This window comes from Anolis sagrei, chromosome 5 (assembly GCF_037176765.1).
Source record: "Anolis sagrei isolate rAnoSag1 chromosome 5, rAnoSag1.mat, whole genome shotgun sequence".
Taxonomy (NCBI): Eukaryota; Metazoa; Chordata; class Lepidosauria; order Squamata; family Dactyloidae; genus Anolis; species Anolis sagrei.
In genome coordinates, this window is record NC_090025.1 from 73,102,448 (window position 1) to 73,122,222 (window position 19,775).

The following is a 19,775-nucleotide window of genomic DNA, read 5'->3' on the forward strand; positions in this document are numbered from 1 at the left end:
AAGTCATGGTTGAGTGTGACCAATCCAGCCACCCAGCAGTGTGGTTATAATTATTCTGGATGCACACTTGTTTTGACAGCCACATTAGGGACTGCCTGGCAGGAAAAATGCAGAAGATGCATCATTATCAGTGGTGTTTGTGTTTTAAAAGCAGGGCTGAGTAACAGTTTGCCAGCTCTTGCCTATTACGTAAGGTGACTTATTTTACATCACTGTGCATGACAATGTAGTTAAGTATGTTATGCTATATTCTTGATATTTTGTTAAATATAATATTGGTTTTTCTTTTCAGGGTGCCCCTGGTGGCACAGTGGGTTAAACTGCTGAACTTGCTAATTCGCAGGTTCGAATCTGGGAACAGGGTGAGCTCCTGCTGTTAGCCCCAGCTTCTGCCAACCTAGCAGTTCGAAAATATGCAAATGTGGGTAGATCAATAGGTACCACCTCTGCAGGAAGTTAACTGCGCTCGCTGCAGTCATGCTGGCCACATGACCTTGGAGGTGTCTATAGACAATACCAGCTGTTCGGCTTAGAAATGGAGATGAGCACCAACTCCCAGAGTTGGACACGACTCGAATTAATGTCAGGGGAAAACCTTTACCTTTACCTTTTCTTTTCAAGCTAGCCATAGAACATACATTACTGGACAAGGGGCACTATGATACTCGTCTAATATCTCTAACATGCAAGTAGTGTCAGCTATGGAAAGTAAGGATGCCTGGCCATAGAAACTGCTTGGCTATGCCTCCAGTACTTCAATGCTGGGCTAAAGCCCATATATTCATTTGTTACCTTCAATATACACACATAGGTTTGAATACTAATACACCCAGCCCTCCCCCTCCACTTTTAAACCTAGTCAAATGTTCATGGTTCTAAATAAAAGCATGTTAAAAAGGGTGCAGTGAATCTGTTTGCAATATCTCTCTGAATTTTCTTCAGGGTATGAAGTTTGAATATCACATGTCTTATCACTTTACAATTCTTCTGCTGTTTCCCTATCATTCCAGCCCTTGCCAAAATTCCAGTACTGTATTGCAGTATTATGAATTGCATAATATTTATATAAGCAACCTGTCACTCAGTTAAATATAAGTGAGCTCAAGCATTTCTGACCTAGAGGGGATACATCTTAACAGCATTGGTTTAATTGTGGCTTAATTGCTTCCTACTGCTTGAAATCATGACTGCCACAATTTACTGCCCTGATAAGATATACTAGAATAATGGTTGTTTTGAGACACATACAGAAACAGCCAGGATTCAGATATTTGTGGAAGGATTGAACCAGGATAGTCTGGATTTTCTTTCCCAGCCTTCTGTTTAGATGACACTGTTGACATGGTAAAGATGAAAAAAATATTTTTGAAAATATGTTTCTACAAAAGGAAATGTGATCAAAGAGCTATCTTTTTTGGATAGGATGTACAGGATACCTACTCACCATATGAAGGGTGAAATCTGGGTTTAAGTGCAAGTATAAATTGTATCTAGTAATCCTTTCATATGTTACACAATGAGAATTAAACACATAGTTGATACACTTCTATTTATCACAGCCCGTATATCCACCTACATGTCAGCAGAATAAAATAGATAGATGTATTATAATGACTTTGAACCCTGGAGATTGCAGGAGAGAGATGCCTATTTGAATAGTCTCCTGATGCAGTAGTTTTCCAGTTGTTGGAAATAGCAATTCTACAAGCCTCCTATACTAGTTATTTGAGATTGCTTACTATATTGGATGTACATGATTTGATATGCAGTTTTCCCCTTAACTCTATGTTGTTAGAGGTTGTGGGAGGGACTACAGACCATGTGACCAAATCTGAAAATATTAGAGTGAGACTCCATTTTAGAACTCGTTAGAATCAGAAGTCAGTTGGATTCAGTTAAGTCAGTTAGAAGTTGGCTGGGTTTCGAGTCATTTGGAAGTTAGAAGTCAGTTGATGTCAGTTAGGGCAGGAGTATAGTCAGTATGCTGCAGTGAGATGTCAGTTAACTTATGAGTCTGTTTGCATCAGAAGTATAGTACAGTATAATACAGTTTGATTGTATTATTCAGTTAACATGAAACCGATAAGCAATGTACCTGTATGCTAAACACACAAAGTTTGTAAGTAAATCAAGTATGTTAACTTTTAATGAAGACTACTTATTTTTTGATCTCTTGAGAGTATAATTTGAAAGCAATCGTATTTTGGAGAGTAGAAGTTCTTTTGGGCAACTGAAATAACACTTCTGATCTGCTATATATTTTCTGCATTGGCATATCTTTGTTTCTAACATTTCAAAGATAGAACAAGGTATATCAGTCTAACAACTGAGAAGCCTAAATTACCTTGCATGAATACTAGTGGATATTTACTACTAAGGAGAAAATTGACACAAATGAGTTTTTAACTCTTCTGAGGAAGATTGTGTTTTACAAAAGGTTACGATCTCTAACAAAGTCATGTCTTTCCAAAAGATTATGATTATTCTAAATAGTGTGAATGCCAATTCATCTGCAAAAGGGTCACATTTCCAAAAGGCTTTGAAGATTCTTGGTTTTCCCAAAAGTTGTAGTAATTGTTTATATATTGATACTAAGAAACAACAACACTCCAATATTCCCTACCTGCATTCAGATTTCTATCATAGCTCCAGTAGCCAGACTTATTTCTGAGTGCATTCGAAGCAAAGGGAAGCAACCCAGCAATTTTTCAAAACTAAAATAAAAGTTTGCTGATTGATCTCAAACTTGTATGAAAATGTTAAGGGTGCCAATTTAAGTGTAAATATGAAGTTTAATCGCAATAAACTTATAAACATTCATTGTAGAGCAAAACAAACCCCAGAAATCCAAAATGTGTGTTGGATAGAGACATCCAAGTAGTTCACAGACTTGACTCAAACCTTGCCTGGTCTCATAACATAATACACCGGGCTGAATCACCCTGCAACCAAACATATATGCTGTATATGTCATATATCATAACAGACATTTTGAATTACAACACTACCATGTTTTTGTTTTACATATTTCATATCATGCCTGTTTTCCCTGACATATCTTCCCAAGTGATCTAGGCACTTAGCAGTGATCCACTCTCCACAATCTGATCTACTCTGCTTCAGCCATGTGGCCTCCCAGTGTGCCCTGTGCTCTATGTCAGAGCTTACTAGGCAGCCAATTGGCACATCCATGATCACAAAACTGTCTTCCAAAGCTTGAAATACCCTTTTCCCCAGTAAGGCTTTACCCCCGAGAATCCTTATTGATTTTGGATGGGAGATGAAAACTGAACTGGAGGAAGCCAGTTGCAAGGAAGATGAAAACTGAACTGGAGGAAGCCAGTTGCAAGGAAGATTCTGTTAAGCCTGCTTGGTGTTCCGAGAAATCCCCTGCACTTCTATATTAAGTGATTTCATTTATTATATTTACTGGATAATAAGAACTGGGAGTGTATGGAGGTATTATTGTGTTTTGAAATGCTCTGTATATCAGTGTTCTTTCTCAATCATACCCTTTTTGGAACTTCTACATAAGTTTTTTCTTTGTGAGCAATGGAATCTGTATGCTGTTGGCTTAATGCAATTATCATTGCATTAAGCCAACAGCATACAGATTCCATTGCTCACAAAGAAAAAACTTATGTAGAAGTTTTATCCTTTTACGTACTAGGAACAAAGTGGCCTTTATAGAGAAAGAGAATCAGTTGCAGTATTCATATGTTTTATCTCTCATAGTATCTTACAGTATGGGAATGCTTTACTAAGTTCAGTTCATGTGATGTGTTTATGTCTCTGAACCTTCACAAATATTAAACTCCCTCTGTGGAACACTAAGGCTGAGGTTTCTATCATGACACTATTTTGATGTGTTTTGCTCTACTAAATGTAAATTATATGCCCTGATAACTAGTATTAATCAATATTGAAGTCCGGCCCCTGCAATAGTAATTTGAACCATTCTGGTGGTCAAGAATAATTGCGATAAAAAATGTAGTACAACTGAAATTCAAAATAATATTCCTGGTCATTGTTTACTAAACCGGTTGTGTCTACATGTCACACTAAACTGTAACTTATCCAGATTTGGAGACTAAGTGCTCAACTTTCCACTCAACCACTTTCACATGATAGAGAGAAGAAATTCAAATGGATTTCCTTCTGTTTGCATGTCTTTCAGATTTAGGCAACTGTGGTCAATCTCAATATTGTGAGTTTTGAACAAGTCAGCTATAAACCATGGTTTAGAAAGCTGATTTGTTTAAATTTACCTCTATTAAACCATCATCGGCTTCATTCAGATGACATAGCAAACTATGATTAATTGGAAGCATATTGGTATATCAAAGGAACAGAGGATGAGATGTACAAGACTGAATTCAGGTCTTGCTGAACCATACTAATGTCCTACTCAAATGCAGTAGTTGATATCACTTCTTAATATAACATATTCAAAAGTCTTTTGCCATTGTTGCTCACAAAAGCCACATGAGGAAGAATGTTTTGATTTTGCAAATACAAAGATTAACCCCGAGAAACAATAGTGTGTCCAAAAGCAAGAGGATTATATGCAGTCAGTAAGACTGGAATGTGACTGAAACAACAACCTAATTTGCTTACAGAGTAGAAGAAGAGCCTGTGACAGAAATGAAAACAATTGTAAGAGTCTGGAAGTAGGGCTTTGACTCCCAAGTTTCTTGCAATTTCCTAGTTTTCATCAGATCTTTCAGTAGGGGCCAAAACTCTGGTGAGATTGGAATAAGCATCTCCAAGACAGGCTCTTTCAGGGTGATCCTTGGAACAGATTTGTCTCCCAAGCATCATGCAGCTTGAGTTAAATCACTGTTTCTCAAACTGTGCTCCTCTGGATGTTTTGGACTTCAGCTCCCAGAAATTCCAGCCAGTTGACCAGCTGTTAGGAATTGTGGGAGCTGAGATCCACAACATCTGGAGGAGCACAGTTTGATGATATCTGAGGCAGAGCATTTGGCACAAAGCACTAATGTCAGCCACAGCTTGTAATTCATCATGTGGGACAAGGATGCCAAGTCCATGTACAATGTAAAAGCATGGTATTTTCAAAATTGTGCTTCCTTAGAAATCTGCTTTAAGGAAATTTAAGGATAAAGGGAAAAGTTATGTTCTCCGACAGAAAAGAGTGAAGCTTGCCAGCACCTTTCACCTCAACTCACTTCCTATACTAAAGGACTTAATGGACAGGAAACACAGAGACAGATAAACACACTGTGAATCAGCACTTCAGTTACATTCCTTTGCATACTTGGAAGTAAGTTCTGCTTTACCTAATGGAACATTTTCTAAGAAATGCAAATTAAAATGTTTGGTATGGTCATTATACAATGCCTTCTACTGCCAACTCCTCATGGAAGATGTCTTCAAGTCTTTAATAGAGATCATGAACGAGACTGGTACAGAAAGCTAAGAGCTAGAAATTATCCTAAAATGTTTATCAGTGTTTCTGAACACACAATATTTGGCAATCTTCTAATTTTCCAAATGTTGTAAAAGATTCCTCAAAATAATTTAAGTGTTGCCAGATAGGCACATTAATGCAGTAAGGGAGGAAGAGAGAGAGAGAGAGAGAGAAGAATGACTGGTGAAGCCATTGGAAAACTTTGCTGAGAAAAGTTAGTGTCCAAATCCTGGCAGAAATTGTAGCATTTGTTGGAATATAAATGGATATTAATGAACAGTTCCCACAAGGGTAACTAATTCACAACATACAAAAAAGAGACAAACTTTCCTAGCTTTAACTATGGAAATCTTCCAATCGAGTAAAGTATATCGAAATTGTTAAAGTTTACTTTTCTTTCATCTTCCATCAAACTTCAGGGTGGTGAAGGAAATTAGAAATATAATTTATGTGGGTGGTTCTTCTTGTTTCCAATTTTTGGCGAATGCAAAAAAATAATCAGAGCCTGGACAAGGTATGGGACATTATGGTCATGGATAGACATACCTTTTTAATGAAAAAACGCAATGGAAGACCTATTAAGACAACCAATTGGCAGTTATTTAGGGACTATATGAACAAGGAGAATTCAGAAGACAAATGTTTGAGATCATTAGATGACTAGAAAATTGCGATCATGTCATATGGTATGAAAAGAGAAAAGACTATGGAATTAATGTAAGATTTTAAGAGGACACATATAAACCAAGGAAGAAGACTGGAAGACCCGAGAAAGACCCTAGTGATCCACCCCTCCTTTTTTTCTTCCTTTTCTTTTTTATGTGTTGCTCTGCTAGTTCCTCCCTTAGTTCCCTAACCCTTTTCCTGATATTTTTCCCAGGGATTTCCATCCCCTTTTACCCACCCCATGCCCGCTTCCTTGAGATCTTTCCTAACTCTATCTGAACCCAGCTCTTGCTACTGCTTTTAATAATATGTCCCTCCCCGCCAACCCCGAAAAGATTATTTAAAAGAAAAAAGGAAATTTAATTGATGCATATGAAGAATTCTAAAGGAAACCTGAACTAAGTGAGTGAGAGAAAATAGCACAATAGTGCTGTACTTTCATCATTCATCTGTTCAACAGTTTTTCCTACAGTACACTTACCACGATGTGTTTTCATATTGTATTGGTCAAATATCCAGATTGTTATCTTTAATTGACCAAGCTCCATAAGGTAGAGAGCCTGATTGTCAAACAACCTGCAGAGGAGAATCACCCTGGTGTGGCTAGTGGCTCAGGCCATTCACTGAATAGGAAAGATTTATTAAGAATCTATTGACATAACAATTGAAGAGCCAATGCTAACAGGATTTTTTATCAGTCAGACAAAGACAGAATCAAAAGCATTATGTGATAATAACTATTTTGAATGTTATGCAGCAGGAACTGCAGATCCAGGGAAATTGCTGTATTTTCATGTTATTGTGGGAGTACTTTCAACTATTGTGCCTAGTTGAATATATTCTGAACGGAAAATGAAGCTGTGACTGCAAAAAAGAAATCGGATAAGTAAAAGAAGTCAAATAAGATAGGTCAAATGTAATTAAAGCCAGGATGGAAAGAGAGATAATGGAACTATTCTTAGCATTGCTGATGACATGAGATGAGACAGGAAGCTATGCAAAGATATCCTATCCTTTGACAGCAGTGCTAATTGCATTGTGTACTCAGGATGCAACCAGCATTTTAACTGCTACATGAGCCCCCTTCTACACTGCCATATAATCCAGATTATCAAAGCAGATAATCCACATTATCTGCTTTGAACTAGATTATATGAGTCTACACTGCAATATAATCAAATTCAAAGCAGGTAATCTGGATTTTATATGGCAGTGTAGAAGAGGCCTGAGTTCTTATGATATCACCCAAGAAAAATCACTCAATAGTCTGGAGCCATCTATTTAGACTGTGGATTGAGTTATGATTATTTCTTCTTCATGCCCTAAGTAAACATCCAATATTGGGAGCCTTCTAAAAACACATAGTAATTCCCATAAACAGAAACTTTCAATTTTTGGAGTACAAATGATATGGCATTCTTTTTTTAATTGGAGTGCCAAAGGTTCTGGTGCCATTTCTAGTCAAAACATGGAAGGTCTGTGATGTTATTCTTGACCCCAAGTATTGCATTGCACTTCAAAAAAAAGTATTGTTTGCTGTGTAATTTTCAAAGTTAGTAGAATCAGGGCTGGTCAGTATTTGGTAGACAACTGCTGGAAAATATCTGTATTCAGATATAATTGATTTAAGGATGCAAACTAAGTTTCCTAGAAGCAAGCCCTGTTAATGAAAAGCAGAATAATCTTGTTCAAGTGTTGCACTATGATTCTGGTACAACACAGTTAAAATCTCCACTCAGCCATAGAAATCCACTAGTGACCAGTGGCCAATCACTCTTTCTCAGAGATGAAGGCAATGGCAAACTTCTGGCATTATAGCACAGATGTGATTGGGAAACTTTTCACATTTCGAATGGTAAAGTACAGCTATGAATGAAAGCAACTTACACTCAAATAATAATAAGTTGATGCACAGTGATTAAAAAAAAGATCACAAGTTAATGTGCATGATCAATGTATGACATCCTTGGTGGTTCCCCAAAATAGCTTTTCAAAAGGATCAGTAAGAGGGCAAATCATTGATCAATATTAGTCAGATGGGACAATCTGGAGTTACGCATGTATACCGGTAACAGACACTGCTCATTTTATTCATGTACATTATGATGCAGTTATAGTACCCAAAAATTGCTGTGTGAGGAGTCAATTTGCTACCTTGAACACAAAAAACTATACAGTTGTTGTGTTCAAGCTCTATAAAAGGTTTTCAATGAGCAAATTTTTGGCTTGAAGCAAAGAAAAAAAAACAGAAAGAGATTTTCATAAAATGTCAAACCTTTTTGGGAAGCAAATATATCAAGTACTAGGATAGTGGACAAGATCTTGTGTATTTCAGAAAGCTGATGTGAGACCTATAAGATCTACATTCCCCACCTCGAAGCTTGATAACTATCAACCACAGGCAAACAAATGAAAGAATTTGAGCCCCTAAATTTGTTTTGAAACTGCAACTAAGATTAATCGTCTTTGCACATAATAATCCATTCCTCCCTCTGCAAAAAATCCTTGCTTGTCTAAAATCATCTCAAATCTATTTATAGAAGACCACCCTGACATACACAAAATAAGGCAAAGTAAGTTAGAGTGTATTCTTGTAATGAAATCTCTGTACTTGGGTTGTTTATAAATTTCCATTGCAAACCATTGACTTACCTACTTCGATTGGCTCTTGTTTTATCTGTGGGAACTCTATAACTTCTGGAGCATCATTGATGGAATCACCATCTTCAGGAATCACTGTGTAAATTTAAAACAGCATTTAGATTATATATACATACAGAGAAAGAGAGAGAGAGAGTCTGTCAAGGGTATTTAAAACAACTTAATATATTGAGTGCAACATTGTTTAGTATGAATGAAAAAAATCTGGAGTGTCCCCAAGTACCCTCAAGGAACATTCATGTATATCATATAATCTGTATTTTGAGTCACACCATCCCAAATCTCTCCTGCTGTGATTCAATGACAGATTGAAATAGTTTGTTTATATAGCTATGAACTAGATGCAAAATCAGAATATATATGTGACTAGAATCAAGTTTGATTTTCTTTCCAATATAATTCAGTGATGGCTTATTGGATTTCTCCCACATTAGAAAAGGCTGTTTCACATGATCTCCCTTGATATACCAATAAGGCATTCACAGGAGAGTATGCTTGAGGGCACACCTATTATTTTTTCATTTATGTAATGTGTTTTTTTTATTTACCACAATTATATCCCATCCTTCTCACTCCGAAGGGTACTCGGCCTATTTAGTAGCCATTAGAATGATGCATTCTTCCTCTAGGGAAATAGAGACTAACGTGTCACTTAAGAAATATCTGATGACTTGAAGACATGCCAGAGCATTTCAGACTGAGAAATGTTTGCACTTGTGTGCCTACATGTCATTTCTGAATTATGTCGACCCTAAGGTGACCCTATCACAGAGTTTTCTGGGGCTGAGAGAATGTGACCCAAGGTCATCCAGTAGGGTTCCATGGCTGAGCAGAGTGTCGTAGTTCAACCCTGAAATCATTACACTATATTGCATCTCATGATCAATGGTTAATATTTCTCTTGAAGAATGCTGGCTATTATAGCTAGAGCATAATATAACCAAGTTATCTCAAAAGATGCTGTAGTCTTTTGCAGCAACAAAGAAATATTGCTGAGCTTTGAGTTAAGAAGTGTATATCCCACACCCAAGATTTTTTTCTAAGTTGTTTTCAGATTAACCATTAAATTCTAGTCCTGTTTTGTCTGTCTGTCAGTCCGCTTCTGTCCTGTCTTTGTTGTCAAAACAAGAACTTGAAAGGAGCTTGCAAAATGAGAGCTATGGTGTAGTTAAAGCAGGGGTCCTCAAACTAAGGCCCGGGGCCGGATACGATCCTCCAAGGTCATTTACCTGGCTCTCGCTCGGGGTCAACCTAAGTCTGAAATGACTTGAAAGCACACAACAACAACAATCCTATCTCATCAGCCAAAAGCAGGCTTCCCATTGAAATACTTCCCATTGAAATACTAATAAGTTTATATTTGTCAAAATTGTTATTCATTTTAATTATTGTATTGTTTTAAAATGTTTTTGAATTACAAATAAAATATGTGTAATGTGCATAGGAATTCCTTCATGTTTTTGCAATTTATAATCCGGCCCTCCAACAGTTTGAGGGACTGTGACCTGGCCCTCTGTTTACAAAGTTTGAGGACCCTTCAAAGCATAAGTATTGCTTTGATTTAGCTGCCTTTGTCCTAGAAGAATCTGCAAGAGTTTAGCAAGGACACAGTAATACACATCCAACTATTCCATTTCGTATAGTGACTGCCTTAGACAATAAGTTTGGATCATTCTATAAAGGCAGCAAATTTCCGGTTACTTAGTTTGTCATTTTTCTATCTCTTGTACCAAGATAATCTGGCTGACCTCTCTGCTGTAGCTACCTTGAATTTGATAGGAAAAAGCAGTTGCTGCCCTATTTAAGGGAGAAAATTGTCTTGGACCTGCTGTGCAGCAATATGCCATTTCATTTTACACACTTTTGAAGTTGATTTGAACTTTGCTACATGGCTGCAATAGGGATGAGCTTTTAAACAAGCAAACATTGAATAAGACATTGCAGCAGACATTTAGGGCTGAGAATATTAACCAGTGGCATTAAAACGATCAGAAAGATCATATAGTCTAGGCCAGGGGTCCTCAAACTTTTTAAACAGAGGGCCAGGTCACAGTCCCTCAAACTGTTGGAGGGCTGAATTATAATTTGGAAAAAATGAATGAATTCCTATGCACACGGCACGTATCTTATTTGTAGTGCAAAAAAACCCAAACACTTTAAAACAATACAATAATTAAAATGAATAACAATTTTAACAAATATCAACTTATCAGTATTTCACTGGTAAGTGTGGGCTTTTGGCTGATGAGATAGGATTGTTGTTGTTGTTGTTGTTGTTGTTGTTGTTGTTGTGTGCTTTCAAGTCATTTCAGACTTAGGTTGACCCTGAGCAAGGGCCAGGTAAATGACCTTGGAGGGCCCTATCCGGCTCCCGGGCCTTAGTTTGAGGACCCCTGCTTTAGCTATATTATAGCTCTCATTTTGCAAGCTCCTTTCAAATTCTTGTTTGGACAACAAAGGCAGGATAGTTCAATCGACAGTTCAATAAATGGTCATGTTATGTAGTAATTACTGTAGTTGCGAATTTAGCATTGAAATGTATTGAAACAGCTGTGGATCCAGATGGGAGGCAGACTGCGTTGGATAATACAGAACATTGGATGAGTGAAAGTTGGATAAGCGAGACTCTACTGTATTATTGAGCAGCTCAAAAACCAACATGATGTAGCAGTTTGAGTGTTTTACTAGGACACTAGAGAGTGGGTTGCTATGAGTTTTCCAGGCGGTATGGCCATGTTCCAGAAGCATTGCGTTTTGACGTTTTGTAGAGAGTGTTCGAATCTCCACTCAAGACATGAATATTGTGGGTATACCACACACTCTCATCCTCAAAGGAAGCTAAAGGCAAACCTACTTTGAACAAATCTTGCATACAGAAAAACCAACAACAACCATGGCACATTCGCCTTAAGATTGCCTTAAGTCGGAAATGACTTGAAGGCACACAACAAGAAGAAACAATGGTTCTGTTTCTAGGCTCAAGACAGTGTTGCTCATAGAATGGCATTAGTTTTGTTACAAATTGAACTTCTATACCATCTATTTCACTTCTGGTGAAGACATAAGTTAGAGTTGGAGAAATGAAAAGTCTGTGGGTTCAAGCTTGCCCTCTGGGGTTTCCTAGGTGGCCATGGCCCATTTCCCATTATGGCATTCTTTGGTTGTTTCCCAGCTTTCGGATAGGATAACCCCCGCCACCCTGCAATATTCTCAGAGGTGTAAATGTGTCTCAGATGTAGTTACAAACAATGAGAACTGGCATTGTTTTGATCCTGATCCTATCACTTTGGGCTCGGCACCATGAATTGCAGGAATGCAGCCCTGATAACATCATTCAAATTTGACCCTGGGGCTGAATGAGGTACCCACCTCCCTCTTTGGCTTTTACACTGAATTTATTGAGAAACTCCCAGTATTCTGGCTATCAATGTGGAGTAGTGGTTTGAGCATTGGACTACAATTTGAGATTAGGGTTTGACCCCTCTCTCTTTTGGTCATGAAACTCATTGGGTGACCTTGGGCAAGTCACATTTTTTTTCGACCTCAGAGGCAATTGCAAAGCAGAATTAATGTATTCTGAGCAAAGTTTGCCAATAAAACCTTGTGATACATTTACCTTGAGTTTATAGATCAGAAACAACTTAAGGTTTGGAGATCTCCACTACAAAAAACACACAGTCCCTTGCTTATTGTGGGTCCATATTCATATTTTTTGGTTAACGTGCAGGACAGTAAGAATTGTAAATGGAGTGAGGTAACTGAAAAAAAGTGTAATTATACTTAATGCCGAATATTTGCCTTTTTGTGTGCTACTGTCTTTGAATTCTCTAAAAAGGGGAGGAGTATTGACCTTTAATATAATTGGTTTCTTGCTGTTTGGTGATGGCCTCCTTGTGACGGGATGTGACCATGCAAGGCTTCAATTACAGCCATAGAGATTGACCCAACAAAGAGGTCAATGTTCAAGGTTGTGCAGAAGGGTCAGTGACTGCATTTACCTAACTCCTAACCATGTTAGATAATACTGATAGCAAACATTGGGCAAGACAGTGTTGTTGGTCTTTGTGGTTTCTTATACTCACACACCCGATTTGCCTTTATTAATCGGTTATTGCTGAATCATTTATTCAAAGGGTACTGTGGTAGAAATAGTGCAGTCTGACACCACTTTGACTCATTGCTATAGAATAATGGGATATATTGTTTTACAAAGTTTTTAACCTTCTCTGCAAAAAGAGTGCTGGTGTCTCACTAAATTCCAAGTCTCACAATTTTATCATATTGGACCATAGCAGCTAAAGTGATGTCAAATGCATTAATTCTGCAGTGTAGATGTACTGAAAGACAGTATTAGATTTGTTTATTATCTGAGAGAATGGGTGCTTCTGTTGTTTCTAAAATTGCAGTCACATGTTGCTTTCCGTTTTATATAACTGGCTATAACTTGCAAAGAGGGAATAATTTGGCACCCTCTACTGGCAAAAAACTGGTGCTAGCATCAAATTGTTTGAACTGAAACATGTAGTAAAGTTTTTTGGAATGTTGTTCTGTTTGTAGGATAACTTAATATGTAATAGAATTAGCAAATAGAACTGGAGGTCATTTTGCCCACTGGATTTATGTTTCATAAATAAAAAGTGATGTAATCTGTGCTTTATGCAAACTAGATTTCATGGTTTTGGAGTAGAAAGTAAAACATATGCCTGATATCAATATCATCAATAATTTCCTATCCTACAGCCTCAAAATTTGGAATCTCTACCAAAGCCATAAATTGGGAAGTAGGGAGCATGCTCAAATTTGGGTAGGATTGAAAACTGTTGCCATAGAAGAATGTGCATACACATAGGAGCAGACTTTTGGAACCCCTAATGTATAGAATTATACCCCTCATCAATATCAGCCAACATTGTAATTGGTTATGTTCATTTGTAATGGTAGCAATTATGAGCCAGTATAACATCTAGAGCAGTGGTTCTCAACCCATGGGTCCCCAGGTGTTTTGGCCTACAACTCCCAGAAATCTCAGCTGTTAGGATTTCTGGGAGTTGAAGGCCAAAACATCAGGGGACCCACAGATTGAGAACCACTGATCTAGGGATGTCAAAGCTGGGAAGCACTGCATTAAAAACAAACAAACATAAGATAGATAGCTCAATGCATGGATCTGAAAAGATAAAATGAGACTTCAAATACAGTATATTAGCCATTCCATTATTAACTTAAAGCTATGATTGGAGTATATAACAGTCATTGCTTTTGAGATGGAAGAAGACAAATACCAAATACTTAATGAAAAATGCTATGTTGCGGGTTTTATTGAGGGATGACTGTTCCTCAATAAATCCATAAAACATTTTATTTCTTCTATGGAAAACACCAGGTGCCATCTGTGCATATCTTCTCAGCTCTGCGCTTGGAAATGCTACTTTTTTGGACTTCAGGGCCCAAATGCCCACTGGGCATTCTGAGTAATGATGTCCACAAAACTATTGTTCCCATGCTCTGCCTTTTGTTTTTCCAATTTTATTGTTGATTGCTTCACACATATATATTATAATTGCTAAGAATCAGAAAAGACTGGATAACAGGGCCAAAAACAACAAAATAAATTCTATCAGATGCACATGTATAAAATGGATGACACCTGGCTTGAAGGCATTAAGTATACAAAGGATCCAGATGTTGTCTTGGCAAGCTGAATGAGTCAGGTGTGTCATGCACCTGCAAAAATAAGCTCATGTAACTTGTAAACAGGTATACTGTAGTTTCAGAAATTAGGAGGAAATTTCTGATCACTTTTTGACAGTGAACTAGATTATCTCAAAAGGAAGATTTAAAATAAAAGTTGAGTGGCCACCTGATAGGGATAATTCTACATGAGAACGGATGGCCCATAAGATCTCTCCTGACACCTCCATGATTCAAAAATTCTGGACAACACACATTTGGTGCCTCAAATGTTAGACCTGTTTCTGTTTATATTTGACCTTCTGCTCCAAAAGTGGCACCAGCTTCCCCCTATCAGCTCTACTTTTTGCGATACAGAACAAATGCCATATAGCAGTTTTCATCTTCTCACCCACGGAAAACCATGATAACCATATCCAAAAAAACTAGAGGTGATGACCTCAGGAACAGACTTTAAAGACGCAAGAGGCCATTTTTCCCATTGGGCTGTCTCTACTAAATAACAATAGGTTAAACTTGAGCTCTACTCACCTAAATCAGTAACTTCTTCTTTTATGTCTTCCTTCAGATGTGTGCTAATTTGCTCTTCCAAGTGGCCATTTGCATCGTTATCTCTGTCTACTGCAAAATAGCAAAATAATATCATTATACTGCCGAGTTAACAAATATTCTACTGAAGGAATTCATGAATGTTGTCTCTGTATTCACCCGTATCTGTTGCTTTCCGTGTGTCTGCAAATCCCAGGTCTCCTGATGTATTACTGACTGAGTCCTCTTCACCAGTACCTTGGTGTAATTCAAGATGAAATGTTACAGATTGTAGAACCACAGTTCTGTAACTTTTAGTAGCAATTGTATTCCTTTTAAACACTTAACTGAGTCTATAATGTCTTCTTTTAACATACAATGCATGTGTTAAGGACAATAGATTTTCCAAATTGAACTGAAACCTGTGGTGCATCTAGATTGCAAAATTAATGTAGATGACACCACTTTCACTGCTATGGCTCAGTGCTGTGGAATCACAGGAACTATAGTTTTACAAAGCCTTTAGCATCCTCAGCCAAAGTGCTGATGCCTCATCAAACTACAAATCCCAGGATTCCATAGCATTCAGCCATGGCAGTTAACGTGGTGTCAAACTGCATTAATTCTACAGTGTAGTGTCAGCCTTGGGCTGATGTAGAACAGTATGGAGAGCACAGTTGTATACAACCTGTGACCAATTTAGCCAAACAGAGTTCAGTAGCAGTCAGTGGTATGATGTGAACCATCTCACTGTAGTATATGTTCCTTTTCATTTTTGAAATTGTATTCATATGTTCTCTATGTGATATCATTTCTAATTTTAACACATGGCAGACTTTGCACACATAGTATTTCTTCTTAGCTTTCTATGTATATGCCCCCCCCCCTCCATCTTTAAAAAAATGCAGTGTGTTTTAAACATACTTAAGCTCATACACTATTTTAAAATGTTTCTTGCTATTATATAAAAGCACTTTTGCAGAGCAGATCAAATAGATTCGGTAGCTAGAATTCTTACCTTTAACATTATTTTCTGTCCTCCTTACAATCCAGTCTGTAGGCTTCTCGCTTCTGTTATTATCTGATTTTCTTGTTTTATCCGCATGGCCGCGTCCCAAAATAGCATCCAGTTCTCTAAAAAACTTCATATTTTTGCTTGTGTTGCCTGAGTAGCGGGCATCTTTAACACTCTTGTATTCGTGCTTTAGATTTTTATATTTTGTCCTGCACTGCTTCCAGTCCCTGTCAATTCCAAACTTTTGGAGTCTAGCAGCAACGTGTTCAAATATTCTTTTGTTTCTCACTGTCCCCTCCAGTTGTTGCTGGATGCTTTTGTCTGACCATACCCGTATTAGAGCTCTGACTTCATTAAGAGTCCAGTGTTTTCCTCCTTCATTTGCTACCGATGGTATGAAGGGCACATTTTTGGAAGAGTCAAGTATTGTGGTTGGGTTACCTGCATCAGGTAGGATAGGAGAGAGACACAGATATGAATTACCTGCATTGGGTAGGGTGGGGTCCGGATCAGGTAGAGATGGCAAAAGAGAGAAGTTTCTGTTAACTTGGTTTCTTTCCCCAAAACGTTTAGGAAAATGCTGACATAAACACAAGGTAGATGGCAAGTTGCTTAACCTACAAGCTTGTCAGGTAAGGTCAGTATTATTGGCATTATTAAAGCAAAACAGAAAGATTTCTAGGGTCCTTTGGAGGTCTCAGGGGATGCAGAAATTGTTCTTCAACTGACTAGGAACATAAATAGATTATTTCCTAATGCCTCACACTCTTCACCAGCCACTAAATGGCCATGAAGTATCTGCTGTAGTGGCTAAAAGATGAGTCCTGGAGAGGTTGAGATGAGATATGTAGTGTAGTTCTTCCAATAGAATATTTATACTACACGTCCTGTACTCAGGCTTATTGGCCTTGTTTTAAATACTAACAGACTACTTTAAAATGGACATAAGTGAGTACTTTAAAAAACTACTGGCAACTACTGGAAAAAGCTGTATCAACCAATACAGTTGGGGATTCATATCTAAGTTCATACTTTGCGTCTTTCTGTGTCTATTGCCTTCCATCCCATTCTTTAACTCAGGCATTTCCAAAATCCAGCCCTCTGGCTGTTTTGGCCTCCAGCTCCCAGAATTCCTGAACATTCGACAAGCTGGCTAGGGCTTCTGGGAGTTGGAGGCCAAAACAGCTGGAAGGCCTGATTTTGGGGGTGGCTGCCTTAACTATTCTTAAATACAGTACTATGGCTTTTGTATCACTCTTATCAGGAGGTCTGAGGCCGTGGAATGAGCGCCGATGCTAAAATATAAATCAGTTTGTCTTAAAGGTGATACTAGATTTCTTTTTTCCCCTTGGTTTTTTTTTTTTTGCTTTTTATATTTTAAATATAAAATATAATGACTGAGGGCATATCTATACAGCCCATATAATCTAGCTTCAAGCTGCAGTGGCTACAAAATACATGCAGCAGTATACATTAAGGCCTTTAAAGTGCATCAAGCAAAGTTTGGAGAAGTCCAAAATACACTCCTTAATGTGCTTCAGCAAGCCCTAATTGTCAACCTTGCATGGTGGATTAGGCTCTGCAGAATGCAAAGTGCATTGTAGACATCTGCCTGTGCTGGAGTGCTTTCTAACATTTGGAACTGGGGGCGGGGGCTGTAGGAAAAATACCCCAAGGGCAGTTCACCCCCTACACTCTTAACTGTTATTCTCCCTTTTTCCCCCTCCCTTGTGTGCCTCCAGAGTGCTAGTTAGTGCGCATCTCGACAGGAAAATGGGAGAGGGGGAAAAAAGCATTCTCTGATGGTTAATCTGGAACCAGTTCAAGGCCAGCTTCCGTACTTGTGTAATCACCTTTCTGGCCTCAAACCTGTTCCAGACATGTGAATCTAAACATCTGCACAGCGAAACCAGTTTCTGCCAAACCGGTTCCAAACCAACCTAAGTGGTTACTGTAGATGAGCTCTGAAAATCAAGTTCAAAAGAACTCCTCACTGCACAGAAATGTTCCATTTCCCTCCCAAAAGACCCTGTAAACAGAGGGATCTCTTTGAAGCAGTATCCTCCTGTGATACAGGCTGTTTCCTGAGAGGAAAAACAAAAGGGCAAGGGATCCACCTCTTATGCATAGGAGGAAACACAATGCACACCCCCATGGATGGGCCTCTCTGTACCTCAGCCAATGAAAATACATTGTTCATAGCCTTACAATCATGTTGGTAAATTAATCTTTAAGTTAAATTCTAAGCTTCCAAACACAACCGTGTTTTAAAATTTCAATCAATGCAGTGTATTAACTCATGGAACAGATAATGTTGCTTTACACTTCACATTCTCCAACGTTTCCATGATCAGAACTGGGAAATGAGTTGTCAAGCCAAGATAGTAAAAGCCTATTGGAAAGGATCAGATAGAAACAACTTGCCCACCCTGTTTCACTTTGTACTTAATTTGGAGCAATTGAAATAGCTGAGGACAAAGGGGGAAGAGGAAAGAGTAGCTACGATCTTTTAAAAAAGTTGAAATGGCAGAAAGTTAGGACTGTCCCTGACAAATTGGCACAGATGGAGACCATATTTTTCCAGAAAATGACTCTTCATTTTCCCAACATATTTCTCTGTCTCTTCACATAGCCCTGTCATTCTTATATCTCTGAGACAGTGTGCTATATAAAGATCTCTTATCACTCAAACATCTGTATTTCACTCACACAGACACACACACAAAAAGATTACCGAGTTGAATGGGCCTGCAGCGGGAAATAAAAAGTAGTGGATTTGCAGGAGCGTCATCTTCATCTTCCAGCGTAACTAAAACTTCACCTGGGAGATGAAAAAATATTTTATATAGAAAATGCATAAAGCATATTAAAATAGTTACATACTTGTGGGTTAGATATTCCTAATGTATAAGTCATGTTGAAACTGCAAAAATTACACAGAATTATAATCTATTAGGCTCTAGAAATTGCCTAATAGGTAAGGATGGAAAGAAATTTATGATGGACCTTTCTGTAACCATCTTGAGGAGACTGCAGAATGGTTGAGGTCCAAAGAAGCACAAGCTTCTTCCACACAGTTCTGCATGTTTGAAAATACATGTCAAAATGGCTAGAGTACTTCTAGATTGGTCTGGAAAACAGCTTGCTGTGGGGTAAAGTAATCATTGATGACCAGTAAGGTTTCTCTTGTGTAAACTGAAATTCCTTTTTGTGTATCCAATTCACCATTGAAGAATTTTAAGAGGATGTTGTTGTCAGGAAAGGTCAGCAAGATGATGCAAACTGTCCTGGGGCAGAATTATTCTATCTGTAGATTTCTTGGAAAGTTAGCCATGTTTTGGTCACATTTGATAATCATTTACAGTCAATCTTAATAATGATGATGACAGTAGACGTTAAGTACTGTTCAGTTTCATTTACTCCTAGGTAAGTGTACATAGGTTAGATTATAGGCAGTGTTTATTATTCTTGGGAGGCTCAACAAAATCACTCTATTAATATTCATTAATACTTGATCGTTTAGTACACTTCTGATAGATAATGTCTAACAAGGTCCCATGGTGAGTACTCTGTCCTCTGCTACCTATCTCAGGTGAGAGCTCAGCATAGTCCATGATCCATGCTACTCCATTTCATAAAGTGTGCACATGCATCTTTACGATGCCTATCTATTAATAGTGACCCCATGTACCAAGAGCTCCAATTTTGTTGCTTTACATTAAATGTTTGTTTGCAGTCCTAGGTTTCAGGGACTCTGCAGAGAGGTGGCTTCTTTTGGTTGCA

The 19,775-nt window shown here is 38.0% G+C and overlaps 2 protein-coding genes across 2 annotated transcripts in view; one reads left to right on the top strand and one right to left on the bottom strand.

The window, feature by feature from the left end:
* Positions 1 to 19,775, top strand: part of PPAT (phosphoribosyl pyrophosphate amidotransferase) — a 69,983-nt gene that overhangs the window by 19,941 nt on the left and 30,267 nt on the right. The window lies entirely within an intron of this gene.
* LOC137097051 (zinc finger and SCAN domain-containing protein 29-like) overlaps positions 1 to 19,775 on the bottom strand; it is a 35,387-nt gene that overhangs the window by 10,314 nt on the left and 5,298 nt on the right. Inside the window, exons 2-6 of the mRNA XM_067468354.1 lie at positions 18,727 to 18,813; positions 15,996 to 16,433; positions 15,158 to 15,235; positions 14,981 to 15,070; positions 8,750 to 8,833 (exon numbers count right to left, since the gene is read on the bottom strand). Of these exons, the coding sequence (XP_067324455.1) occupies positions 8,750 to 8,833; positions 14,981 to 15,070; positions 15,158 to 15,235; positions 15,996 to 16,433; positions 18,727 to 18,813 (777 nt within the window). The remainder of the gene's footprint in view (positions 1 to 8,749; positions 8,834 to 14,980; positions 15,071 to 15,157; positions 15,236 to 15,995; positions 16,434 to 18,726; positions 18,814 to 19,775) is intronic.